This window comes from Pistacia vera, unplaced genomic scaffold, assembly GCF_008641045.1.
Source record: "Pistacia vera cultivar Batoury unplaced genomic scaffold, PisVer_v2 Contig511, whole genome shotgun sequence".
Lineage (NCBI taxonomy): Eukaryota > Viridiplantae > Streptophyta > Magnoliopsida > Sapindales > Anacardiaceae > Pistacia > Pistacia vera.
The window spans coordinates 252,155-277,927 of NW_022196348.1; the positions used below are offsets into that span (position 1 = coordinate 252,155).

General features: G+C 34.7%; 5 protein-coding genes across 12 annotated transcripts; 3 read left to right on the forward strand and 2 right to left on the reverse strand.

Moving 5' to 3' along the window:
• The first annotated feature begins 25 nt into the window (after positions 1-25).
• Positions 26-5,340, forward strand: LOC116106293 (phosphatidylinositol/phosphatidylcholine transfer protein SFH11). 5 transcript variants are annotated; one of them, XM_031392642.1, is made up of 12 exons: positions 26-103; positions 217-781; positions 904-1,003; positions 1,414-1,680; positions 2,321-2,398; positions 3,315-3,416; positions 3,547-3,596; positions 3,722-3,830; positions 3,959-4,039; positions 4,846-4,944; positions 5,031-5,072; positions 5,172-5,340. In XM_031392642.1, the coding sequence occupies exons 2-12, from the start codon at positions 417-419 to the stop codon at positions 5,214-5,216; spliced, it is 1,338 nt and encodes a 445-aa protein (XP_031248502.1). In that variant the 5' UTR covers positions 26-103; positions 217-416; the 3' UTR covers positions 5,217-5,340. The 5 variants fall into 5 exon arrangements, with proteins under 5 accessions (XP_031248502.1, XP_031248503.1, XP_031248504.1 ...); XM_031392643.1 differs by having other exon boundaries at positions 39-781; positions 5,018-5,072; positions 5,172-5,297; XM_031392644.1 differs by lacking the exon at positions 2,321-2,398 and having other exon boundaries at positions 39-781.
• A 686-nt stretch (positions 5,341-6,026) lies between these two features.
• On the forward strand, positions 6,027-10,176 carry LOC116106284 (vesicle-associated protein 1-2-like). Its single transcript, XM_031392629.1, has 8 exons — positions 6,027-6,198; positions 6,293-6,363; positions 6,679-6,760; positions 6,850-6,965; positions 7,051-7,215; positions 7,314-7,364; positions 8,774-8,851; positions 9,727-10,176. Exons 1-8 carry the CDS (start codon positions 6,147-6,149, stop codon positions 9,835-9,837), a joined length of 726 nt encoding a protein of 241 aa, XP_031248489.1. The 5' UTR covers positions 6,027-6,146; the 3' UTR covers positions 9,838-10,176.
• Positions 10,177-10,434: 258 nt separating this feature from the next.
• Positions 10,435-11,648, forward strand: LOC116106285 (small heat shock protein, chloroplastic-like). The gene is made up of 2 exons (XM_031392630.1): positions 10,435-10,970; positions 11,059-11,648. The coding sequence occupies exons 1-2, from the start codon at positions 10,748-10,750 to the stop codon at positions 11,469-11,471; spliced, it is 636 nt and encodes a 211-aa protein (XP_031248490.1). The 5' UTR covers positions 10,435-10,747; the 3' UTR covers positions 11,472-11,648.
• Positions 11,649-11,850: 202 nt separating this feature from the next.
• Positions 11,851-13,466, reverse strand: LOC116106286. The gene is made up of 3 exons (XM_031392631.1): positions 13,167-13,466; positions 12,393-12,474; positions 11,851-12,213 (listed from the first exon to the last, which is right to left on the reverse strand). Exons 1-3 carry the CDS (start codon positions 13,221-13,223, stop codon positions 12,035-12,037), a joined length of 318 nt encoding a protein of 105 aa, XP_031248491.1. The 5' UTR covers positions 13,224-13,466; the 3' UTR covers positions 11,851-12,034.
• An 820-nt stretch (positions 13,467-14,286) lies between these two features.
• Positions 14,287-24,363, reverse strand: LOC116106288. 4 transcript variants are annotated; one of them, XR_004124298.1, is made up of 16 exons: positions 24,188-24,363; positions 23,908-24,079; positions 23,740-23,791; positions 23,607-23,646; positions 18,706-18,759; positions 18,304-18,416; positions 18,134-18,199; positions 17,803-17,945; positions 17,128-17,188; positions 16,967-17,028; positions 16,295-16,399; positions 15,696-15,771; positions 15,390-15,502; positions 14,941-15,000; positions 14,670-14,865; positions 14,287-14,565 (listed from the first exon to the last, which is right to left on the reverse strand). XR_004124298.1 is itself a non-coding variant. In XM_031392634.1 (15 exons), the coding sequence occupies exons 1-15, from the start codon at positions 24,273-24,275 to the stop codon at positions 14,760-14,762; spliced, it is 1,311 nt and encodes a 436-aa protein (XP_031248494.1). In that variant the 5' UTR covers positions 24,276-24,363; the 3' UTR covers positions 14,287-14,759. The 4 variants fall into 4 exon arrangements, 3 of the variants coding, with proteins under 3 accessions (XP_031248494.1, XP_031248495.1, XP_031248496.1); XM_031392634.1 differs by having other exon boundaries at positions 14,287-14,865; XM_031392635.1 differs by lacking the exon at positions 18,706-18,759 and having other exon boundaries at positions 14,287-14,865.
• Positions 24,364-25,773: the final 1,410 nt, after the last annotated feature.

A 25,773-nucleotide genomic window follows, 5' to 3' on the forward strand; every position in this document is an offset into this window, starting at 1 on the left:
TTCAGAGTTTCTTGTTACCCGTTGATTCAACATTTCCAAGAATCAAATCTATTCTAAAATTCGATTCTTCACCTTTGCTTCATTCTTTTCACATTATTTTCTTGTGAGTCAATTCATCGGATTGACTTGTTTAAGTCTTTAAGATTGGCCAATTTATCTCAAGATCGATACTTTTTCATTTTCTGTTTATCTGAAACTTTTTCATAAACTTTGCAGAAACTTCGTTCGGATTTATTCCGCTTTTTGTTTGACAGCTTAAGGGAGGCGGCAGAAAATTTGATGATTGTAAAGATTATGCTATTAGAGGAATATAAACATTACTGTCATATTTTTAGAATTTTCATTTGATACTTTTTTTGCTTACTGCAATTAAGGGTTGTTAAATCTTTTGTTGAGTAGAGTTGAGTTGAGTACATATGAATTACGATAGGGAGATAATTATTCATAGGGGCAGTGAAGAAGGTGAGGAACCAGCTCCAAAGAAAAATATTGGGGGGAAAACTAAATCTATACATCCACCCCTTGAGTCTCATTGGGTTCTCCCTGCTGAAAAACAAGACAAGGATCGTGTATCAACAAGGACAGGCATCAAGACACTGCTAATTTATCCGAAGAAGGTTCGAGAGTCGTTGAAGAGATTTGGGAGGAGCAAAAGCATGAAAAATCTCCTTCAAGGAACTCCTGATCCAAAAGATGAAGAAATTGTTAATTCTTTCCGCGAATTGCTCTTTCTTGAGGGCCAGTTAACAACAAAGCACAATGACTATCATACACTTTTGCGGTAAGGTCGATTATAGTTATGAGATATATGGAAAATTTTCATTTCTTAATTGAATTCTTAGTTACAAAATTTAGTTGCTTTTGGTGGCTTTATAACAAAATAGTACTTTTCTGTGGTTTCAGATTTCTACGAATGAGGGATTTTGATGTTACAAAATCAAGAGAGATGTTCTTGAATTATCTCAAGTGGCGCCAGGATTTTAGAGTTGATTCAATTTCCAAGGTGAATTCTAGGCTCGTATCATGAAGTTGGAACTATGTTAATACTGTTGAAATGAATTTACAACTATTATGAAGCTGTGTTCAGAATTCATATTTGGTCTATATATGTACCAAACGGGGTTTAAAAAAATGCTTGGAATATGATAATTAACAGTGCTTATCGATAACAACTCTTCGTTTTCTTCAAATTCTCTGAAAAGTGGCTCCGTGTGGATATTTGGGATTCCACTTTTAGCGGCGTCAAAATCACCATTTTCTTTTCTAGAATAATCTGAAGCCATATATACTGACCATCATAAATACATTTATTTTATGTGTGCCTTACTGTGTCCTGTTGAACTTCATCTGAGAAATCATGGACCTGTTTACTGTATTCTTTTGCATGATACATTTGTTTTGAACATTCTGCAGGAATTTAAGTTTGAGGAGTTTAAGGAGGTCAAGCAATGCTATCCTCATGGATTTCATGGAGTTGATAAATTTGGTAGACCAATATATATTGAACAGATTGGGATGGTAGATCTAAATGCCTTGCTTCAAGTAACCACAATTGAAAGATTTGTTAAGTATCATGTGTCTGAAAAAGAGAAAACATTGAATTTGAGATATCCTGCATGTTCAATTGCAGCCAAGAGGCATATAGCATCAACCACAAGTATATTAGATGTGAAGGAAGTGGTGAGTTTCAATTTACATCTTTTTCATCTTTCAAACTCTTTTCATGGAGAATCATGTTGTTTTTATTCTTTTCATTCAAAAATAATCAGTAGGCTTGTAGCAAAGATAATAGTGCAGTTTCACTTATAGCATTTCTTTTACACTATGCCTTGTGGAACTGAATTCATTCCCAGAGAACGAAATATATCCATAATCACACACCCTATACAACTATATGCACTGTGTCTGTTACCACAAATAATTCCTGAGAGTTGCCCCTTGGGCTCCAACTTTAGATTTATGAAAAATATGCCTTCTAGGGTCTGAAGTTGTGACTAATGACTTATCATCACATTACTCAACTCCAAGTTAAGATTGATCCATGAACTTGAAATCTGTATTTTTAAATCTAGGAGCAGAGATGTGATTCTTTAAGTGCTTTGGCTTATTTTCTAGTGGTGATTTAAGGCTTCAAGCTAAAAGTATCTGTTTACATCCTCTCTAAAGACTTGATAGTAGAAGTACTTCATTTGTCTTTAGTTTTGATTGATTTATGCTCTGTAAGACTATATTGGTTCAGAGTGTAAATTAGCTATAAATTTATTTTATATAGAACTTCTTTTTGTAGTAAATTCTAAATTTAAGTACTATCTTGACCTAGGGAATGTCTAATTTCTCAAAGCCTGCAAGACAGCTCTTTATGGAAATTCAAAGGATTGATAGCAATTATTACCCAGAGGTAAGTGAATGTCATCTCTTTCACTTTGAATAATCTATGAACAAGTAGATGGTTAAATGGTTCATTTGTGAGTCAGAACCAAGGGTGCAAGGAAAGAAGTGGCTGTTGATTAACCAATAGCTGTCGGGGCAGAGCAGGATTGATGCTTCTCATGCACAATAATTAGGACAGTGAATTTCATTATTCTTGGTCAATTTATACATCAACCTCAAAAGGTCTTTTAGCTCATTTGGATAAGGGGGCAGTGTTGCTTTTGGTAGTAAACAAACTGCCAGTTATAGATAATATTACTTATTGAAGCTTAAACTATTTCACAGATTGTCATTGTATCAGAGCATATTATGCTATACTAACTACAAACTAGTTTGACTTAGAACTATCTAGATCTTCTTTAACAGGCTAAGACAATAAATGGTAGTGTTTGAGGAAAAAAAGAGAAATATTTTGTTTTCCTGTGCTTGCAATTGAGTAGCGAAATAACCCATTGATTGATAGAAAGATTAACAGAAAAACAAAAGCCTTGATTGATATTGTATCAACTTAGGAAGTTATAAAGTACATATGATAGTGCCGTAGATAACTCCATCCTATATTAATACAAAGGGTGATCAATGAAATAAAATTTGAAGTAAACAACATTTACAATATTTATTAGAATGTTAATTAATGGAGAAATAGTGTATTTTCATTTTCCTAGGTTTCCAATCAGTTTTAAGTGTGAGTCCTTATCATTTCACTTCACATAAAATTAAATTGCGGAAGCAGAGATCTAATGTTTACTCTTCTTTGATGAAAATGGTCCGAGGACAGGCCAACTATTACCTCTGTTTATGTATAAGCATGAAGTGAAGATGATGGCATATCAGGCTATGACACCTTTATTAATTCATAAATTTGGCCATTGAACTTTTCACAGACTTTACACTGTCTCTTCATAATCAATGCTGGGTCTGGGTTCAGGATGCTATGGAAAGTAATCAAGGCCTTTCTGGATGTACGCACATTAGCAAAGATTCATGTAAGGATTCTTATCAATCTACAAATTTCATGTATGGTAGGAAGAGAAATACTACATGTACTTGTGGTTTCTCCTCAATAGTGCAGTGTTTATTTTGAGTCTTTGACCATATGGGTTTATTAAATTTCAGGTGTTGGGACACAACTACCTCAGTAACCTGCTTGAACTTATTGATCCAAGGTAACATGTTTAGTGCATTTCTATTTGTTTGCATGAATTTGAATACATTATTGCTTGTGTATTTAAATTACATGTTTCTGCTGAAAAATATTGGGGCAACTAAAAGATATTTTGCAAACCTGCAGTAATTTGCCACGTATTCTGGGTGGAAACTGCACATGTTCTGATTATGGTGGTTGCCTGTTAAGTGACAAAGGCCCCTGGAATAATCCAGAAATTACAGAAATTCTTGAGGTCAATTTCCCAGTTTATTCAAGATATTATTGACTGGTGTCAGGGATTGAGGACTTTAAATGAATAATGCCCAACATGTTATGTTCTGTATCACCTTAATTGATATGGACTTTTCACCTGTAGTGCAGGCAGTCTCCACAACAGAAGATATGGAAAATTATGGAGGAGACAATGATGAGCCTTTTGGAGATGCTTTGTCGAATCATACGGTGAGAAACGCTTTTTGGTACACATACACTGGTAGACCTTATCAACTGACTCCCAAGAGCTTTCTGGCTCAATTTTACAAATACATTATGATAAACTTGAAATTAGGGATTTTAGTTGTCCTCTTAAAGATGCCAGGGGGATTTCACAACCCAAAAATTTGATCAACGTATTCAACCTTTTTTCAATATAATACTGGATTTTCAACAAGAGTTCAGCTCAGGCCATCAACAGAACATGTAGTGTACTGGGTTTGGATCACAAGGGCATTAAGCCAACCATTTCAAAATGTCTCTCGTAAGTCTGCATGATGTCTTAAAAAGTTGGTCCTGGTGATATCTTCTGTCCAAGTATTCGGAAGATGTTTAGAGTACAATAACATGGAATCCCTTATTTGCAAGATTTGGTGCTTTTAACTGCACTACTTCGTTATGTGTTTGGGGAGAAAACTATGGTTTGTAGTATATTGAAAAAGCCTGACTCAGATGACAACTATACTTAAAAATTAGGTTGCTTTGGGTTAACTAGAGTAGTTTGCAATGCGAATGTTAGGTGTCTTCCTTCTTATATAATCAGATTTGATGTTTTTTAACTAGTTGTTGGTTGTATTTTATGTCAAATGCATAAATGTAAGCAATGTCCAATGTGCCAGTGGATTTATAATTTTGTTGAATACTGTTATGACAAACATATAAAATTGTTCAGTGTTAGAATATCCTAGTCAACCTTATCTGTGAGAAGAAAAAGTAACTTGGTGGAGTTAAAGGCTCCATGTATAAATTATAACACAATGCAGGGTACTGTGCAGAATGAAGAAGATTCAGAAAGTGGAGAAACATCAGATATTAATGAGCTTGCATTAGAGAAGATCCAGGCATTAGAAAGAGCATTCGAGGACACCAAGATGGTCAGTCAGTTGCCTAATATTAAGACTCTGATTCAAACTGTTTAAAACCTAATCTTAAACTGTTATTGACAAGTTATGCATGACAGACATTTCGGAAACTGGAAGCTGCAATTGAGGACACCAAAAGTGTGAGTCTTAAACTATCTATATTCATTTCTCACAATCTTATCAGATTGTTATTATTATTATTAATTTTCTCATCTTTTCTTTTTTTTCCTCTTTAATAGGTCTTCAAAAAAACTTTGCAGCATGTAGAAAAAGTGAAAATTTGAAATAAGCGTTCTCATCACTGTTTTTACTGAAAGCTGTATTGAGGAGGTTTACAGCAGATTCTGATGGTTTTGCTGAGGCACTTCAACTGCTTTTATATATTTGGTTTCGAGTAAACCATGCTAATTTGTTTCTACTTGTATGGCCAACTGTTCAATGTATAATTTACAAGGCATTCCATTTTAGTGGGGAAAGTCAAAGAAAACGATGGAATAACTACAGAATTGACATGAGGATTAATAAATCAAATTATCAGTAAGGCTATTTTATTTATCTTTTCTTTAATAAATTTGATGAGCATGAATTTAGGTGTTTGAATCTTTGTACATGGAAGGAAGATAGTGTTGATTATAATCTATCATCTACTTGATAATTAAGTCCAAAAATCAGAAGAGAAAATTGCATTGAAACATAGAAGAAAATTATATTAAATAACCCAATTTTGGGACTCAACAAATAAATAATCTTATTCCAAAGTTTTGGCAAAATAAAAGTATAATCTCAAAACAATATAGATAGTTTGCTAATGTATTTAATAAAATTTTCAGAAGTAGAAAAAAATAAAAAAGGTTTCTCACACGTGGCCGTTTAATTGTAGCTAATAATTTAATTTTGCGAAACATAAAAGGAGCGAGTAGAATGCATATATTTGCGCAAGTGATCCGCTTTCAATCTTCTTCGAACGTTCAGCTAATCACAATCACTTGTCTCTCTCTCTCTCTCTCTCTTGCTTAAATCCATTTTTCTCCAACACAAACAACAAGTACCTTTCCATCATTTATTGTTTTCCTTACTCCCTATATCGCATCTTCGATCTCTCCGCCCAATCTTCTTTTCAAATACAAGTTTTCTCAACTCAATAAAACACAGATTCGCCCCCTATCACATCTTTCCGGATCTTCACTTTCTAATCACGACATTATTGATTTATAATGAGCACGGGAGAGCTTCTCAGCATCGAGCCTCTTGAGCTCAAGTTTCCTTGTATGTTTTCCTTCTCGATCTGTTTCTCTTTTCCTTTTTTAGGGTTTTATTTGTTCCTTTTTGTCATTTTTTTTTTTTATCTTGTCGTCTTTAGTTGAGCTTAAGAAGCAGATCTCTTGTTCACTTCAATTGTCCAATAAAACCGATAATTATGTTGCTTTCAAGGTACGATTTATTATTTTCTCTGTTAATTTTGCACCTTATAAAAATAACATCTCTTTTGTTGCTGGGTTAAAAATGTAACAAATTAGAATTATAAATCGTGAATCTTACATTTCGCAATTTCTTAATTGTGCATATTTGATTTTGTCTTTGATGAGGTGAATTTATGTTTTGCTTCTAATTAGAATAGAATTAAGTGTAAGATCATATATTCAATTTGAAATTAGGTTGAATCTTTCAGTTTTTTTGGCCACCAAATCAATGGCTGAATTAGAATGTAGATTTAGCCTATCTAAACGCCCTATTGATTTTGTACAGGTGAAAACAACAAATCCGAAGAAGTATTGTGTGCGTCCAAATACCGGGATCGTCCTGCCTCGGTCAACATGTGATATTATTGGTGGGCATCTTTCGTTTTGTTTATATGTTTATTAGTTTTTGTAATTTCATCATTCAGTGACAAGTTGTGAATATTTGGTTTTAATTTAGTTACTATGCAAGCCCAAAAAGAGGCACCTACTGACATGCAATGCAAGGATAAGTTCCTTCTTCAGAGTGTAAAAACAAATGATGGTGCAACAGCTAAGGATATTAATGCGGAAATGGTAATTATATTGAGATGATGTTATGCTAATATAATTTGTTTGGTCATACTTTGAAACTTATCATTTATGCAAGTGGGTTTTGTAGTTCAATAAGGAGGCAGGGCATGTGGTTGAAGAGTGCAAATTGAGAGTGGTTTATGTTTCTCCGCCTCAGCCACCATCCCCTGTTCCTGAAGGATCAGAAGAAGGTTCTTCGCCAAGGGGTTCTGGATCGGACAATGGACATGTGAATGGATCTGAGTTTGTTAATGTGAGTACTTCAGTTGTCTTTTTTATATGTTTGTTTTAAAACTTTATTTGCTATTAATTATAGAAACTGACAGCATGCTTTTTTCGTGGTGAATATAGGCTACCAAAGCATTTAGTGAGCGGCTTGAAACTCATGATAGAACTGTAGAGGTAAAGTTGAAAATTCATTCCCATGTGCTTGTTCACATTTTGCTAGATAGCTTTGATAATGATACATTTGGGTTTTGTATTGCTTCTAGTATGATTTGCATATTTCCAAGAGTTGATATATGTACTTTGTTTGCCTTTATGGGGAGGAAAAAACCTTATGCTGTTCTATCAAGATGGATACATTACTAGTGAATGACTTTATGTAGTAGACTAAACCACATTCATCTACAAGAACATACAGTTTAAGTCTAGTGTTTGAGATTAAAGTGCATCTGACTGGGTTTTTCTCTGTTGTTAGAAGATCGCCTTTTCTTCTCATAATTGATGAGTCTCATAGCCATGATGGATATATCATAACTGATGTCAATTTTATTGGCTGTTCTATTAGAAAACTGATAGGCCTGCTGTGCATAAGGTGTACACACTTAAGGGACGTAATAGGCATTGAGGATAGTTGTTAAGGGGTAGGATCCACGTGTCTGCACGTGTGATGTGGGTGTGAGTATTGTGGGAGTGAGAATTGTGTGAGTGAGGGGTAGTTACGGGAAAACTTAGTATATATATTGTTGAGATTTAGCAGCAGAGGTTAAGCATATTTTTGAGAGTAAACAATGGAGGTCCCTGGCTCCTCGTAATGCTAGGATTATCCGGCTACTGTTCTTATTTCATTTTTCTTCCAATTGTCAATTACATATTGTCTGATTAATATACAGATTGAAGATTATACAGAATAGTTTGTCCAGCGTTTGTTCTTGTTTTTGGCTGTGTTGAATTGATTTGCAGGTGGTCCTATCAAAAACTTGTTAGTTTCAAATGCTAAACCCCCTTGTTTGGTGCTTGCTATCAGACTGAGTTTTAGTTCTTCATAATTTTTTTATTAAATGATGGTGAAACCCCTAACATGGTATCAGCACTGGGAATTCTTTTTGCACTCATATATGTAGCTTAATTAATAATTGAAATATCAGAGGCCATTTCTTTAATTTGTGTCTCTTATCCTTAATGTTGATTTGTATTGTTTTTATAAGAGTAAGTGTATTAGAATAAGTTTTGGTTCTTCATCTTTTCTTTTGCAATGATAAACACCATATTATGGTATCTGCACTAGGGAATTCTTCTTGCGCTCATTTGAGTAGCTTAATTACAAACTGAAAAGTCAGAGGTCATCTCTTTAGCTTGGGTGTGTTATCCTTAATGTTGATTTGTTTTTTGTTTATAATAGTAAAGTGCAGCAGCAGTTTCCTTTAATCTTTTAATGTTGAGACATTTTCTTTTCTTGTTGCGCACATTTACTTGCTTATACAGCAAGCTCTTTTAGCACCATGTAATATACATTTGTACCATGTTGTACTAAAAGAGTTTATGAAGTGGTAATTATATTACTCCTGACAGTAATTTGTAAATTTCAGGCAAGAGCTCTTATTTCAAAACTGACCGAGGAAAAAAATAATGCAATTCAACAAAATAACAAGCTTCGTCAGGAACTGGTGAGGGATTGGCATTTGATTTCATCTTTGTAGTTTAGACTTATTACTTTTACTCTTGCCTGCATTTTCTTGTTTTTGTGCATCTCCTAAGTTGTAAGTAGATTTTAAAAACCTTCAGATGGAGAAGTACGCTTTTATATGTGTTCTTTTGATGGCTTACTACGTTATCGAACATATATTTGTACATTTGAGTTTGCATCAGCAAAACCATGAAGATAGGTGAAATAATGGTGTACTATGTGATGAGTTAAGTATTACTGTTTTGTAAATTTTGAGGATGATATCCTCATGAATGAAAATCTGTCAATTTGTGAATAGAAAATTGAGTTTGGCATACCGGGAGCACATTTGAGTTTGAAGATGGCAAAGTCTGATGCCTTGTGTGCTACCCATTGTTATAGACGTGATAAATTTGAAGCACAGGTGTCATGTTTCTGGATTTTTTCTTGATTTTCTTTTGTTTTCAGTCCATATATTCTGTTGCTTCTCACTGTAGCTGAATTTTTGAAAATGCAACTCTCTTGATTTCTCTATTTCTTTAATATATTTTTTTCTTCCTGTGCTTTCTGGAAAATGTTTGCATATTCCCTAGTTTTAGTTTCTCCTTTTATATTCCTATTCGAGGCACACTTAACCTTTTGATCAATTTTTTGTTCTGGGCTATCCCTACTTGTGCATTGATGACCTTAACATCTAAGTCTGCTGGAGAGTGGCTATTTAATTTTGTCCTCTTGGGACAGTTTCTAGGAAGTGGCAAGTTTTTTGCTTCCACAAAATGCTTATCTTTTCAATCCTTTGTCTTGTATACTTTTGATTGTAATCTCATGAACTTTGAACCATGAAAATTGCTTATATGAAGAGATTAAAATGTGCAGGAACTGCTGAGGCGTGCAGGCAACAAAAACCGTGTTGGTGTGTCATTCGTGTTTGTTATCTGCGTTGGTTTGCTTGGCATAATTTTGGGGTACATCATGAAGAGATCATAATCATAATCATCTGTCCACTATAGAGTTTTGCCAATATTTACCTCTAGATTCCCGTTTGTCCCTAATCAAAAAAGACGATGAAAGGGAAGAAAAGAAAAAACTAATGAGCAGACTGGTGTTTTTGCCAGTTGTTAACTTTGTTGAATTACGGAACTTGTTTAGGCGGGGTTGCTGAAAATTTAGTGTATTGTGCGGTGAGTCATGCTTTTGTTAACATGCATTCTTTTGTAACTTAAAAAGAAGATTTATCATTTGTGGTTGAGCCCAAAGGATTCCGATAATTGAAATACCAGTGACTTAATAAATCAACAGCTTGTTTTGCTGTGCAATTATTTATCACTTCTTTGCTTTATTACTTGTCTTTAGGTAACGGATTTTGGATATTGGCTTTAGTCTGTCATCTATGGTATCATACTAATTTGCTTTGTTATTTATGTTTTCTTTTGTTAATGCTGGACAATGATTTGCGTATTTACATCAGTTACAGCTGGAAGAGTAAAATTAAAACTTTCTTGAGTGCAACATTTTATATTAAAATTTGTCATGGTCAAGGATCCCAATTTTATCTTGTAATATTACTCTGTTTCTTTATATGGGTTAATAAAAAGGGTTTCTTTCATTTCCCATGTGACATCATTTTGTTAAGAAAGAAAAGATTAAATATCTTCCTATCAATTACATTAATTGGGATTGCAAAACTGTTACATTTGATTGAGATTCCAAACTTTTATATGTTAATTCAAACTTCATAATGAATCCAGTCGAAGAACTAAGTTGATATGTAAACAGAATTCTTCAGTATTCCAGAATCTCTCTCCTCTCTCTGGAACTTTCTCCACCTTTCCTCAATCTCCTACTCCTACTATAAATAACCACTTAAACTGTTAATCCGCGCACCGAAAACAAAAGAATGGCGTCATCAATTGCTTTGAGGAGGGGTATCTGCAGCAGCACCTCAACTTCAACTCTCTTTACCCAGCTCCTCCGCCCCGCTTCTCTTTCTCGTTCTTTCAACACCAACGCTCAGCTCTCTAATCGTGATGATGGTAACCGCAACGTCGATGTTGAGCGTCGCTCTGATCGCTCTGTCTCCGCCCGCCGTGCCGCTTCTTCCTCTCCCTCTTTCTTCCCAGGTACCGCGTCCTTCAACTTCTCTTCATTTTCATCAGCCATCTAATCTCTTTCTGTTCTAATCAAAATTTTATTTTTTCTGCATTTTAGACGTGTTTGACCCCTTTTCACCAACAAGGAGTCTGAGCCAGGTGCTGAACCTGATGGACCAGTTCATGGACAACCCTTTTTTCTCCCGTGGTATAGCTTCACCATCTCGCAGAGGGTGGGATGTCAAGGAAGATAAGGACACTCTTCTCCTGCGAATGGACATGCCTGGACTTAGCAAGGAAGACGTCAAAATCTCCGTAGAAAACAATACTCTCATCATCAAGGGAGAAGCTCAGGAAGAATCAGATGATGAAGAGAGTGCAAGGAGGTTCTCTAGCAGACTTGATCTTCCTCCCACCTTGTATAAACTAGATGAAATCAAAGCTGAAATGAAGAATGGTATCTTAAAGCTGGTGGTGCCTAAAGTGAAGGAGGAAGAGAGGAAGGATGTTTATCATGTCCAGGTTGAGTGAATAAAGGGGTTGTCGAGAGTTTTGTATAATAGTTTAAAAGTAGGGTACTTGTAGTTGTAGTTATATAAATTGGCTTTTACGTTTTAGGTACTTGGATTTGATTTTAATGTTAAATGTAATAGAGAAGAAGTTTGCTTAAAATAAATATAAATAACTACAAGTGCAGAATTTCTTTATTTTGCAATTTAACACATGAAACATACACTCTTTCATTTAAGGGATGCGGAGTTTCGTCTTCGGTTTGGACACACGCAATGAGCTTTCATACAAAGAACAAGTTTGGTAGAGCATGTAAATGGAAGTGAGGCCGGCCACTATATAAGTATTGTTGTGGTTGCTCTTGGAAGTATAGCGTGTCTTGATAATTGGCAAATTGGGATTTTGTGAATTCATTTATAAAGATTTACTTCTTTCCAACATTAAGATTACCATCATTATTATGAATCAGGAAGAAACCTGTAATACACACGAGTCATGACTATACACCGCAATTTCTCTCTTTTCTTGTAATAAAAATTTCCTTGATTTAAATGGCTATAGAATCTGATTGACTGGCTAAATCCTCAAAAGGTTTTGGTGAAGCAAAATGCCCTGAAAGATTTGAAGAAGAATTTGAAAGGGAAACACGCACTCTTGGTTTGTCTCTGATGAAGAGAATGATAGTGGAGTTTGCTACCAAATCCAAAATCCCCTTTTACAGTCACTTGTTTATTGGGGACATCCACTGTATACTCTCTCAGTCCTGAAATTGGAATTGGAGAAGAAGCATAAGCATTCTATACTTGTTTTTATCATTATTTGGAACATTCTATTTCTCTGTGACGACAAGACGTTTAAAAGCATGCACTTTCACTTCACCATTCAAAATTCTTTCTCTTGGTTTTATGTTAAAAATATAATTAACAGGATTAAACTCCTCACCCTTTATCTTGGAAGTAACTTGGGAGACTCTTTGTCGACATTGGGCACATCCCATGTTTGCATTCATCACTATTACCTGAAACTGAATATATCCACCATTTCAAATCACAAAGAATTTCATTCAAGGTCTTCTAATGTTACAACTTAGCTTCACATTAATACTACTTCTGTAACTTTCTTAATTAATACAGCTCCTTATTCGTCTGCCCCTAAATATTTAGGTTCATACTATTTCAAAAAGAGGGGGAAAAACAAAAGTTTCAATTTCTGTAGACATTAAAAAGTTAAATATAATACTTCACTTGGATATAAATTCACAGAAAATACATTTTAAACTAATTTTAGAATTATGTATATTTTTTTTTTCTTTTCATAATTTCTTTCACAAGCAACTGGAAAAGAAGGCAATACTGGGTAATTCTAGCTAAAGTAGTTCTTAATATAGTCAAACCAAAAAATGATAAACAGCTATTTTACATAAACTAGATACAGTTAGTAACGATGAATATTGCCTCAAGAAATCCCTTCTGTTTCTTCTCAGTTTATGTAAGATATGTAAACTGAATTGGTCAAAAGTATAATCAAATTTAACGTGAACCATAATCCAACAACCACCGTAGAGAATTTGTATTGAGATAAGTGGTTGTACAAGGGAAAAATATGCATTCAGATGAAGAGAGTTCTAATTTTATCATAAGAAAAAAAAGTGAAAGCCTTGAAAAAAAACACGGCAGGATAGAGATTATATTAAATACAGATGAAGATTGAGCGTACCGTGGGAAGCGTCAGATTCTCAGAATATATGAGAGAACTATGGGTTAGTGCCACCATTCTACAACTGCAACACTCCTCTCTCGATTAAGCTTCAATTCTTCTACTCACATTTTCAACTAAACTTTGTCATACAAAACAATAACGTAGCAAGATTAATTCAAACTTGAAGTTTCGTCTGCGCTGAGTAAGCCAAGATTAAAGTAGGTTTAACTGCTAATTGTTGTAAATTAGACTTCCAAACAGCACCTGTTTGACCTATTTTGGCATGTTATGCCCACCAATCCTAACTAAACCCACCTGTATCTAATGGTGGCTGTCATTCATGTTCTTACAATTTTAACACTAAATAATAATAATACCAACTAAACCGGCGTGTACGTATGGACACATTTATACTTTAATAGCTGAGAAAAGGTACTTTGGTGGACTTTGTCGTTAGTTTTGTTACCAATAACTTAATAAATAAATATAGAATTAGAAACAATAGCATGCAACTACATAAGCAAATGTGTTTTATTGGATCAGGGGTCACCATCGGGAGCGCCAACGCCAGCAGCTTGGGTCTTGGTCAGCAACTTCAACCACTTTGGGGGTACAGGTTGAACCTTGACGCATGAATAGTGTTCATGTTCATCACCAAAACAGAAGATATAAAAGATTAACAATTCCCTTCTGTCCTTCCGAATTATAAGAACAATTTAAATGTGCTAATCGAATGGTTTGTTTTGTACACAAAGTTGAGAAGCCATAAGAGCTGACACATACTCAGTACAATAAGATCGGATCAACATATGCACGTACAAAGTAGTTTGGATTTGCTTTAAATTGAATTAATGGGTCACCTGATTCACTAGCTATATTATACGATTTCAGCTGTAAGAAAAAAAATCATTTACTTCTATTTCGATTAATTAATCATATCGATATTTTCACTTACTTATATTCCAATTGATCAATCATAAGGTTTTATAATTGAAGAAACAGGTCAAGAATTTGTCTCTCACAAACTAGTACTCGATTGTTGGGCAACTTGTAGAGCCTGGGGATTGACCATATCTTATTTTGACTAATTTTGGTGTTCATAATTTCTGCGACCATTTTAAAAATAACACAATTGAAATCACATGAAGCACGATTTTCCAAATAATTCAAACAAAATCACATTATGTACATTAATGGGTTTGAGATTCCACAATCCCGTGAACTAACTTCCACATTATAATCTTCTCTATTACAATATTTTCTAGCTGCATGCCATCGAGTAGACAGCAGATGTCTTCGGCTTACATTTTCCCTCATAATTCCAATACAATGCCTTCATCAAAATCGGGTTATGCAGGTGTATTAAGCATCCAAGTGACCTCGTCAGTCTCCAATCGTATGGACATCCAAACTGATTCTACACCAGTCCATACCATGAAAACCAGTAGCATACAAAACACAAAGAGCCTTAAGAGCAATCCTTTCCACATTACATCTAAGTAAATATTATTCTTCACTTACCTAAAATACACATGATACAGTTGTTAATCAACTCAACGCAAAGCAAATCTTTGAATGATCAAACATTAGTAGTTTGTCACCAAGATTCCATCAGAAAATGCAATCACTAAGCTGAACGAGCTTTTCCTTCTTGGCTGAGCTGCCAATGATATACGCTCGGTCTTCTACATCTGCATTTAAACAATTCACCCTATGCCTGTAACAAAAAAGGACATATGCAAAGTCAATGTTGGACTAGAATAAGTAGGAATGCAATGCTATTTAGACTTACCACTCAAAGTGATCCTCACAGCAAATAGAATTCCAAATAATTTGAAGTCCAGCTCCTTTCCTGCAATCAGCAAAGGATACGTTAAGCTACAATCAATTCAAATAAAAGGCACTTAAAGAACCTTAGTTTGGAAGACAACAAAATTCCATGATACTCTTGAACATTATCACATCAAGACAATTTATAACAATACAAAGATTTAGACATTACAAGTGCAAGGAATAAACAAGAAGAATACGGTTGCAGTTATATTAATATTTATCAAACCCTTCTCTCTCAAACATCCCCCTCACCAAATGGAAAACTGTAATTCCAAACAACAAATAATTAAATAAACAACAAATAATTTTAGTCAAGACGTTGCTAGCATTTAGTATATTCCATATAGATAAAAGAAGGGGGAAATCAATAGAATAAAAGACGATTATTTTGGTATTTTTGATCCATACCAGGTTGCACTGTACATATCCTTGTACTTGTCAAACGCTTTACTAAAACAGTAGTGACAAACCAGAAGATCAGTAATCTCAGTCACCTTGCATGTTGATTTACAGCATTTAACCTACATCATTTACATTCTGTCATCATTAATCAGGACAGCATCAGCATAAGGGAAAGCATCATGGAAGTCCAAAACACACAAGTAGTTGCATACGCACAAATATTCTTCCAGGAAATTAAAGTTATATCTAGGGCCATGAGAAAATATGACTTTCATAAATCTATATTACACAGTATCTCAATGAAATTCTCACCAGGCGCTTAAGCTTGTGAGAGTAATATTTTTGGTGTGAAGATTTTGTCCTGATATGCTCATTTAAATGCCCTGCACTGAAATTAGGTTATGTATGAGAAAAGCTCCAAGATCACAATCGATTAATTTAGTCATTCAAAGAAGTGAACCAACTAACCATCATCAAACAAGAGTTTCTTTAATACTACCCTGGTCCCCCATTCTAAAAATTTATGAACAATCTTCCAGCCATATGCTCGATAATAATCACTCTTCCCTTAAAATTCATATTCCTTGTTCTCCATCTTATGTAAAATGCAAAAGACACAAACAAACAGACAGACAAAAGAGGAAAACACCCTCATCTGAATACATATAATGAGAATGTCATTGACACCAATGAACTTCTAAAATTGATAAAACTGAATTTAAGCATACTGAGATTAGAAAATCAATAATTTATGACATAGGATATGGCATTTGAATCACATAATGACATTAAATGTGAATATTACATCATTGTTTGGTGAAGGACAATTATATCAATGAGTTAAACATAGACAGTAGCAGTGCAGTATGAATTACAAAATGCTAGTCCTTAGCAAAAGTTAGCATCCTTACCTGTCACAAAGGACAGTATTGCAGTCAAGGCAAGTAGCCAAATTTAAGGAGCTGCAGCATACATTGCACTTTGCTGCTGATAAGGTTTTGCTGATCTGGTGGCACCTGCAAATACAAAGATAAAATAGCAAAGGCCACTAAGTTCTTTGGCATGTCATGAACCCCAGCATATAGCTGAGATATATTAATCAAAATTTCCAGCCCATTCACGTAAGCAACAAGCTTGCTTTAAGTATATTCCAAGAAAGTAAACCAAAGAACACATCACAAGTTCACTAAGCCCAGGTGATCATAGTCAAGGGGTCAGAAAAATAAGAATCAGAGCTGTGGGCAACATTAGACAAAAATGAAATGATCATAAAATTGCTAAGAAAATTGACAATTATTTTGTGGACATTGTCCCTGATGTACCAAACATGTCTGGTCCATCAAGATCCTTTTATTTTGAGTAAATAGATCATTTCAACTGTAACATTAAAGATAATCCAAAGCCTAAAAAATTTAAGCAGATTACCTTAAATATATAGTCATCCTACATACTACCGTGGTGAGGTTAAGGTTGCAGGCAAAACTTATTTTCCTGGATCATGTTCAAGTAGATAAGCAAAATACACCTAGAAAAGAAAACAAGCTACTACAAGAGGGCAACAAACTAGACTATATTTTACAAACCTTCGATACAACTCAATCAGATCTTTGGCAATGGAATTGGATTTATTCTGCCCTGAAGCCACCTATATGCAGAAGTAACTTTAATAAAGCAAAACATAAGTAAATCATAGTACTATGAAGGGAAGACTTTTCAAAATTACAGGTGAACCATAATAATGAACCTGGTTACTTGTCATCACTAAACAATCCTCAGCAAAGTGCCCAGGCCTCTTACATTTCCAGCTGTAATGAAAATTTTGTGTCAAAAGAAGTACATAATATAGCAACAAGCAGAATGTGTTGCTGATAATAACTCTGATACAGAAAAAGAGGTAAAATTCTTTCAAAAGAGTCCAATCAAATCACAATAATCTTTTCTGCTGACAGTCTGTTATCAGCTAGCAAAGATTTTTGAAGTTGAAAATTTCATTACAAGGGGCCAATTGATCATCAGCCACTTCAAAAGCACGAGAAGAAGTTGATAAATTAATGTTAGCATTATCCTTGTGGTCTCAGGTCTTCACTTTGAATTTGTTAACAAGAAGTCAATGTCATCTTATTAAACTTTGGGGTATTGTTGAGAAGGAGGCTCGTGTGGGAGCCATTTTGGCTCTCTTCGCTGCCTTGATTGGAGGATGGAAGTACTAAGGTGGGATATAAGGAGGGAAAAGCTCAACTAGTTGTATTTGGGTAACACCCCTTTAGCATTCTTCAAGAAAACTTTTAGTTTTCAAGGAATGACTAAAAAGGAATAAAAGAATAGTAAGAGGAGAGACAAACATGGTTTATCTTTGCACCTCCTATAGAAACTTAAGTTTGAGCAATAAAAGAAGCTGATGTTTAATAAAGAAATATACCATTGATAAGTACAAAGACTAGATCTCTTTTCGGACCAGCGATTGCGGTTATAATCCCAAAAGTCCTTCTCAAACTCAGCCGCTTGTAAGGCACCTGCATTTCCTGATGATGAGACATCTGGATTTTGCTTGATTGAGGGTTCCTGAGAAACATTATAAAAGACAGTCAGATATTGGGGCAACGGCTAAAAACCAAGACAGCTTTTTTATTATTCTTTTAATTGGTTGGATAATACTGCCTAAAACTGGAATAAATTAGTATGACAACAGGTTGGGAGAGAGATGCTACTGGAAGAACCAAATTGCATGGCTTTAGTAAATGCCAAAATACCTCAGCAATTTCAAGACTTCTCAGAACAGCAGCTTTGCACTCCAGGCTGCAGATATCATCATCGGTCTATCAAAAACAGAGATAAAGCATATAAAAGGTCAATAGGGAGCTTGAAAATGGTGACAATGTGAGCAAAGATTTAAAATATAAACATAGTGTTCACTACTGACCTCATTGCATATATATTCTCCATATTTACCACATACTACACAAGCAGGTTCTCCTGGAACAGGATACCGTTGTTCACTTCTGCTCTTAGTTTTCTCCACTTCACTCATGTTAGCTATAGAAAAGAAGAAAAGATAAATCGAAACAAATCTGGGCAAGCATCTATATTCACATTACATCAAAGCAGCCTGGGCCTTCACTTGCACTAAAGAAAAGATTAAAATTTGTCCCAAAATTACAACTAAGACGTTTGGAACTCCTAAATGGATTGGAAAAGACTTGTATCAGTTGATCCACTAGACAGACCACAGAACTCAGAACTTATAATCTATGATGATTCCAATGTAGCTGAAAGTAAAATCTATGAGACAACAAATTGATGGGTCAGATATTCAAGAGCATACCATGGTCTGGAGTATCCTCCGTTTCTTCACATTCTGAAGAAACACTCTCATCACCTAGAGTTTTTAACACAATACTGGTTAAAATGAGCACAAATGTTAAATAATAATCAGTTCCAGGTACATGATAGTTCATAGTGCAAAACAATAAAAAATCCTTTGCAACTGAGAAAATGTACAACACACAATCGCAGATTAGAAGTCAAAGAAACTTAATAGAATGATAATGGACAAAAAGAAATGAAAGATTTTCGAGTCATTCTTTTACTTCAAAGTAGAACAATTACATTACTCTTTTGTTGATGCCAAAAATTGGACTAAAGGTTGAATATGAAGTAATTGGTGCGATGAGGTGAGAGTTAAAGCTAATGAAGGGTTCTAGTGTATGGGATTATGCTTTTTGAAAATATCCTCAGTGAAGGGCTAAACTAGATTCAGATGGAATCTAGTAGGCCCTAGGATTATCTTCTCGGCCACTCCTCTTGGAAGATTGGAAGTTGCAAAAGAGAGAAATGTTAGGAGGGTAGCTGGGTTGTTGCTGGAGTAGACCCTTTGACTCTCTAGCCAACCTCTTGACTGGAAAATAAAGCAAAACAAGATCCAAAATTAGGAGAAAACTTAGAGAGAGAGAGAGAGAGAGAGAGAGAGAGAGAGAGAGAGAGAGAGTCTTTTGGAGAGAATCATTCATTTCATTTTTGCCCTGTGTTAGAGGGATTATTTATAGGCAACAGGCTAAATGCCATGTTCAATTTGATAGTCATGTCTTGTCCATGAAGTTGGAATTTACTACATTTGTTCCAAAAGATATCAGAATACTTCTTCATTTACAAGTCGTATTCAATGTTCCAGCTAATTAGTCTTTATTCCTTAATTACTTGTACATATTGGGTTGACTCCTATTTTTTCGTGTAATCAGTCTATGATTGATTTTGAAATTATTTTTTCTTTCCTAGATATAGCCTTACTGATAGGAAGGCATTCCAACAACTCAACAATTGGGCTGGGCAATGAGTTACTCTCCTTGGAAAACAAGCTGGCCAAGGGAGAGTGCCCAAGTCTTTATAACCTACATGCCCACCCTTTTCCCTTCCAATGTGGGATCCTAACATTCCACCACACTTCTACAACCGACGTCCATGACGGCCTCTTTATCCCATGGGTGACTACGCGGATCCCTTTTCCCTCGGGTCTCCATGCCCTTTCTTGGGGTAGCAGCCTGGGCCCAAGGTCAGCCTGCCACGGGTCAGCCTGCCACATAGACAACGTCTTGTGGGCACAAGATCATGCTCTGATACTAATTGATAGGAACTCACTCCAACAACTCAACAATTGGGCTGAGCAATGAGTCTTTCATAGGCTTGGGTAGAACTCTTCTTGGAAAACCGGTTTGCCAAGGGAAGGTGCACAAGCCTTTTATAACCCACATGCCCACCTTTTTCTTTTCCAATGTGGGATCCTAACACTTACCAAGCGTAGTGTCACATCTCCAATCAGATTAAGTTGGATCGAAGAGCCCTTAAATGCATCTTCCTTGGCTATACACCTTATCAAATGAGGTATAGATGTTGCCATCCCTCTGGTAGAATCTTTTTCTTTTAAAGCATGGATGTAATGTTTTGAGAAGATATTCCTTAGTACAATGGGTTTGCTCCCGCAAGAAGAATAGTCTTGGGGACTACTTCCACGAATTGCTTCAAATGTTAGTATTGTTGAACAACCATAGATTGAAGAGCAATCAAGTGTGCTTGCCGAAGATGGTAAAAACTTGTCTAAAAATGTGAAAAGTTTTATCAATAAACTAATGAACGCTGAGGTGTAGATGGAGAAGGGAAAGACGGTTTGTTCAAAGAGAAAAATAACAAAACAGAGCCAAATAAAAATGGAGTTAAAAACAAAGGAAAAACAAGAAGAAGAACAGCCTGAAGAACAACAACCCATCGCCAACTTACCAGTCCAATCTAATCACTTGAGGAAGATGGTCTTGATATTGCACATCCACCTAAAAGTCAAATTAATCTTCCTAGTGCTATTCGGAACCCAGTAAAACACCCAATCCAACAATTTGTGTCATATCATCAATTACTTCCTCGTTTTTCAGCTTTTACTTGTGGTCTCTCTTTTAACGTACAAGAAACCATGAAAAATCCAAAATGGATGAAAGCCATTAATGAGGAGCTGAGGGCACTTCACAAAAACAAGACACGGGTGTTGTTAAATAAACAGATTAAAAGAGAAATTCAGAAAAATAGCGAAAATATATTAATAGAATGTAAGAAGGGTTAAACTGAAATAGAGCAAGAAGAAAGGAAACCTTGTTTATTGCTCCTTAACAAATTGGACCGAATACAAGTGTGCTTTACAAATGAAATTTGGGCTCTATATATAGACTTTGGAGCCAAACATATTACCAATGTAAAAGGGACAACTCAATTATCTTTCTTGTGGTATAAGACACTTTTAAGGTAAGTATCATTTTATTATGGAGTCATATGGTAAAACATCCACATGTAATGTCACAATAAAGGGTAGCGTTCATCAAGAGGAGCACATATTTATTATAGGATTTATGTACACTGTATACTTTTTCTCTTGACTAGATTGCATCCCACTGAGATTTACTAACACGGTTTATAACAAAACAGTTTAAGCAGGTCCAACATCACTTCACAGCTCATTGTATAGTTGTGTTCTTCTGCTTAGGTTTTTATCCCATTGGCAAAGTCAAATACAATTATCTGTAGGTGGAAATCCAAGGGAAGTATTGTGTGACGCGGATGTTCCATCACATGGCACCATAACAAAATGACACTTATTTTACAAGTGTCTTATACCAAGAGAAAGACAATTGAGTTATCCTTTTCTATTGGTAATATGTTTGGCTCCAAAAGTATATAAATAGAGCCACTATTCCTTTGCAAACACACTTGTATTCGCTACAACTTAGTTAAGCAGAAATAAAATCAAAGGCCTACTTTTCTTCTTGCTCTATTTCAGTTTCACCATTCTTCCATTATATTATGACATTTCACTCTTTCAGAATTTCCCTTTTAGTTTATTTATATTACAAAACGGGAGTTAGCGAAACTACCAGAAAGAAAGAAAATTGTGGGGGGGTGTTTACTATGAAGATCAAAGCAAATGGGACAATGGAACCCTATAAAGCAAGGTTGATAGCCAAAGCTTCACTCAAACCTTTGGAATTCACGATCAAGGAACATTTGCTCCAATTGCCAAGATCAATTCTATTCAAGTTCTATTGTCACTAGTAGCCAACTTAGATTGGCTAGTAGCCAACTTAGATTGGCCACTTCATCTATTCGACATAAAGTATGTTTTTCTTAATAGGAATCTTGAGAAAGAAGTCTACATGGATATCTCACCTAGGTTAAATTTTGACGATGACCTAATATGCAAAGTAAAGAAACCCATGTATGACCTTAAACAATCATCTTGAGCATGGTTTAGCAGGTTTGCTAAATTTATGTTGAACCTAGGCTATCATCAAAGTCAAGGTGATCATACCGTGTTTATTAAATACTCAAGTCACTAGAAAGCTGACAACTATTATATATTTACATAGATGTGTCATAAAAGCTTACTAAAGTATTTATTGAGAACTGAAGTTGCATGCTCAAAGCAAAGAATCTTCATTTCACAAAGAAAATACATCCTTGATCTTTTAAAAGAAACTGGAATGCTTAGTTGTAAACTTGCAAGTAAGCCGATAGCTCTGAAATTTTAGCTTGCACCAAAGAGTGGCAACAATATCGCTTTTAGGGACCGATATCAAAGGATAGTAGGGAGATTAATTTATTTGTCTCATACTAAACTAGATATTGCCTTTGTTGTAAGCTCGGTTAGTCAGTTCATGCATTCTCCAATTGCATCGGAAGTACAGGCGATCAATCATAAATTAAGACATCTCAAGTCCAGCCCATGCAATGGGATATTATACTCAATGAATAAACACTTGGAGGTAGAAGCTTACATCGATTTAGATTGGGCAAGGGCAATGATTGACAGAAGGTCAACCACAAGCTATTGACCTTTGTGTTCCTTTAGTCTCGTAAGTTTACCTAACAACCTTACAGTTGGTTCGACCCTTCCTTTCATCTCATAGGTCTGCCTTGTGATTTTGGTGTCTGTCTATTTAATTCGTGTTGTAGGTTTGTCTTGTAACTTTTAGAGGGCTCTGTCTCACCTAGATGATGACATGGATGCCTAAGATCAAACCAAAAACTAGTTGTGACAACGTGAGTAACGACTTGTTTTTCACATACCAAAGTGAAATTGATATAAGAAGGGAGGAAAGAAGATATATAAATAAATTTGCAAGGAAAATGAAGAGAGGAAAGGAACATAAGAAGGGAACAGAGGAACAAAAGAAAGAAAAAATAATTAAATGAAAAAAGGAACACCAGAAGGGAAGAGAAGAAAAGAAAAACTGGTTAAAAAGAGGAAAAAAGGAAAGGAAGAAAGAAAAAAATAAAAAACAAATAAAGAGAAGAAAAATTTCACCGAAAAGAGAAAGAGGGAAAAAAATTGGCCAAAAAGAGGAAGAGAGGAAGGGAACAACTAAAAAACACTACTTGCAAAAACATACACCTTATATCAAGTTAAAACAACACGACTTAGGAGTGGCTGACTACCATTATACCGAGAAATACTGGATAGAATTCATAAATTCTAAACATTGTAACTTCTAATTTTTACCATCATAAAAACCTTCACCTATGTTCCATATCAAACATATCACAATCAAGTTCATTTCCTTCCTACCATACAGAAGAAATCATACAATTTTTCAGGTTGTTATGATTAAATTTTCGGTTTCGTATTTTAAAATTTTGATTCTATATATTTATAAACAAACAAATTTCAAGTGAATTATAGATGCCACTTACTTCCATAGCCCACCAAACTGATACCCAAACTAGAAGTTCCCTGTCAAAACACAAATAAAGCCAATGTTTAAAACATATAATAGAGAATAATAATCCACATAAGCTGAAGCACAACATTGAAATTTGAAAATACCAAAACGTCAGTACTTAATTCCTCATAAGACGGATTCGAACTAACTTCCTTTCTGCTCAATCGAACCAAAAAACAAATTGACTCAAATTATAAACATTTGGTAATAATAATTAACTGAAACGATAATAGCTTAAAATATAAAAGTTCGTTAGAGCTACTAAAAGTTGCCTTCTCTTGTCAATGTAATCCTGGTGAGACATAGGCCTATCGTTGTCTTCGATTTCAAGGTTTCTATCTGACTGTGGTTTCGAGAAGCGAGGTCGTTTTGTACTGGTTTTTCTCTCCTCGGCTGGAGGTTGTTCTTCAATCGGAGGTACATTTCCGGCGACAATATTATATGCTACAAATTTATATGACTCCATAAATTATAGGGAAGAAAAAAACAAGGGACGTAAAGAATTTCCATTGAGTTGAGTTATAAGTTTAGATGAGAAATCGAATTGGTCACCTTTCAAGTTTTGAAGAACGGAAGAAAGACTGAGATCCTTTTTATAAGCGAGGGAAGGATTCTTGTAGAAATTGCTTCTCGTTGCCATTCTTTACAGTCGCTGTGCGTGATCTAGTGAATTCACAAACTAAAAGGCGAACAAAAAACCCAAAAACAAGAAGGCGGAATTTGGGAAACATTTGTGTTATTTTTATTCGTATTAAAATATATATATATATATATATATTTTTAAATATTTAATTAGTTTTTAATATATTTCTACAATCATCATTTTACTGGTATTTCTACTATTTGTTTAATTTTTATTTTTTTTTATAAATTCTGTATATTTTCGCATTGCCTCAATATTTTTTTCTATGTTTTTCTATTTTTGGTTGATTTAAATTTTATAATAATTGAATTTATTATTAGTTAAATATGAATTTTTAATTTTTAAAATATTTTTAATGCAAAATTGTATACTTGACATATTTTGGAATTTATGGTACATGATAAATAAAAGTTATTAAAAAAAAATGAGATAAGATAAAATTGTTAACAAAATGTTATGTTTTTGTTTCTAAAATTAATAAGAAATGAATGAAAATATTAATTATTCAATATTTAATTATATAAATATATATGTACAATATATTTTGAAAAAAAACTTGTAGTATCTGAATTTTCCTAGGAGCAAAATATTAAAATCTTAAATTGACATGCTTGTCCATTAAGTAAGTTATCCAAAGAAAATCTCTCTAAAATAGGAAATACAATTATAAAAATAGAGAATCTACTAGTAAAAGGAAAGTGAGTTAAATTAGGGGATGAATAAGGACTAGATACCGAATAAAAATGGGGAGAAGATCTTGCATCTCCTAGAGCTCCAAGAATCCTTCTACAACCTAAATCCTACTACGAAAAAGAAAATCATTCTCTAAACCCTAATCTATTTCACTATATAAAGGGAGCCAAACGGCATGGAATGATCATACAATAATCATTCAGAGAAGTCTCACACTTGAGCACTCTGTTTGAAGCTGATCGTCGCCAGAATTAGCCTCTAACCCTACATCCATGCCTCTATGTTCTTTTGCTAGACTAGTGTCACAAAAACGGTCGAGTCAAAGAAAAAGAGTTAATGAATCCAAGGCCCCTCCAACCTGCGATCCCGCAAGTGCCTTTGTAGTTCTTTACAGACCGATGTCACAACAAAATTCTAGTCAAAAGACGGACAACTAATCTAAGGGCAAAAACATGAAGGCACTGTGTTATGAAGGCAAGAAACATCCTCCCCAGGTGGTTGTGAAATTTGGCATCAACAAAACTAAACCTATAATTAATTAAATTTTTTTATTTTTTTCTTTTACAAGAGGCCTACCCAGGTTGCGCATGAAACAACAATGTTGGGAGTTGGTATCTATTAGAGGACAATACTACTGATGTTGTTTAAACAAGGAAATGTCACAATACCTAGTTTTAATCAGACACAATTTGAAGGATTTAGTAGGCTTATTGTTAAGGGTGTAGAAGAAGAACTATTATGTTAATCTGGAGATTCACTAACTCTAAAACTAACTATTTCACTCAATCAATCAAGAATCAAA

Excerpts from the sequence above, each read along its gene's own strand:
- LOC116106286 (XM_031392631.1), bottom strand. The coding sequence starts at position 13,223 with ATGGTGGCACTAACCCATAGTTCTCTCATATATTCTGAGAATCTGACG. Across the intron at positions 12,475-13,166 it reads AGAATCTGACGCTTCCCACG|TTTCAGGTAATAGTGATGAA; the intron begins GTACGCTCAATC and ends GGATATATTCAG. Across the intron at positions 12,214-12,392 it reads AGTTACTTCCAAGATAAAGG|GACTGAGAGAGTATACAGTG; the intron begins GTGAGGAGTTTA and ends TTCCAATTTCAG.
- LOC116106288 (XM_031392634.1), bottom strand. The coding sequence starts at position 24,275 with ATGGCAACGAGAAGCAATTTCTACAAGAATCCTTCCCTCGCTTATAAA. Across the intron at positions 23,647-23,739 it reads AATTAAGTACTGACGTTTTG|GGAACTTCTAGTTTGGGTAT; the intron begins GTATTTTCAAAT and ends GTGTTTTGACAG. Across the intron at positions 18,200-18,303 it reads GAGAATATATATGCAATGAG|ACCGATGATGATATCTGCAG; the intron begins GTCAGTAGTGAA and ends TGTTTTTGATAG.
- LOC116106284 (XM_031392629.1), top strand. The coding sequence starts at position 6,147 with ATGAGCACGGGAGAGCTTCTCAGCATCGAGCCTCTTGAGCTCAAGTTT. Across the intron at positions 6,364-6,678 it reads ATAATTATGTTGCTTTCAAG|GTGAAAACAACAAATCCGAA; the intron begins GTACGATTTATT and ends GATTTTGTACAG. Across the intron at positions 7,365-8,773 it reads CTCATGATAGAACTGTAGAG|GCAAGAGCTCTTATTTCAAA; the intron begins GTAAAGTTGAAA and ends TGTAAATTTCAG.
- LOC116106285 (XM_031392630.1), top strand. The coding sequence starts at position 10,748 with ATGGCGTCATCAATTGCTTTGAGGAGGGGTATCTGCAGCAGCACCTCA. Across the intron at positions 10,971-11,058 it reads CTCTCCCTCTTTCTTCCCAG|ACGTGTTTGACCCCTTTTCA; the intron begins GTACCGCGTCCT and ends TCTGCATTTTAG.
- LOC116106293 (XM_031392642.1), top strand. The coding sequence starts at position 417 with ATGAATTACGATAGGGAGATAATTATTCATAGGGGCAGTGAAGAAGGT. Across the intron at positions 782-903 it reads GACTATCATACACTTTTGCG|ATTTCTACGAATGAGGGATT; the intron begins GTAAGGTCGATT and ends CTGTGGTTTCAG. Across the intron at positions 5,073-5,171 it reads CAATTGAGGACACCAAAAGT|GTCTTCAAAAAAACTTTGCA; the intron begins GTGAGTCTTAAA and ends CCTCTTTAATAG.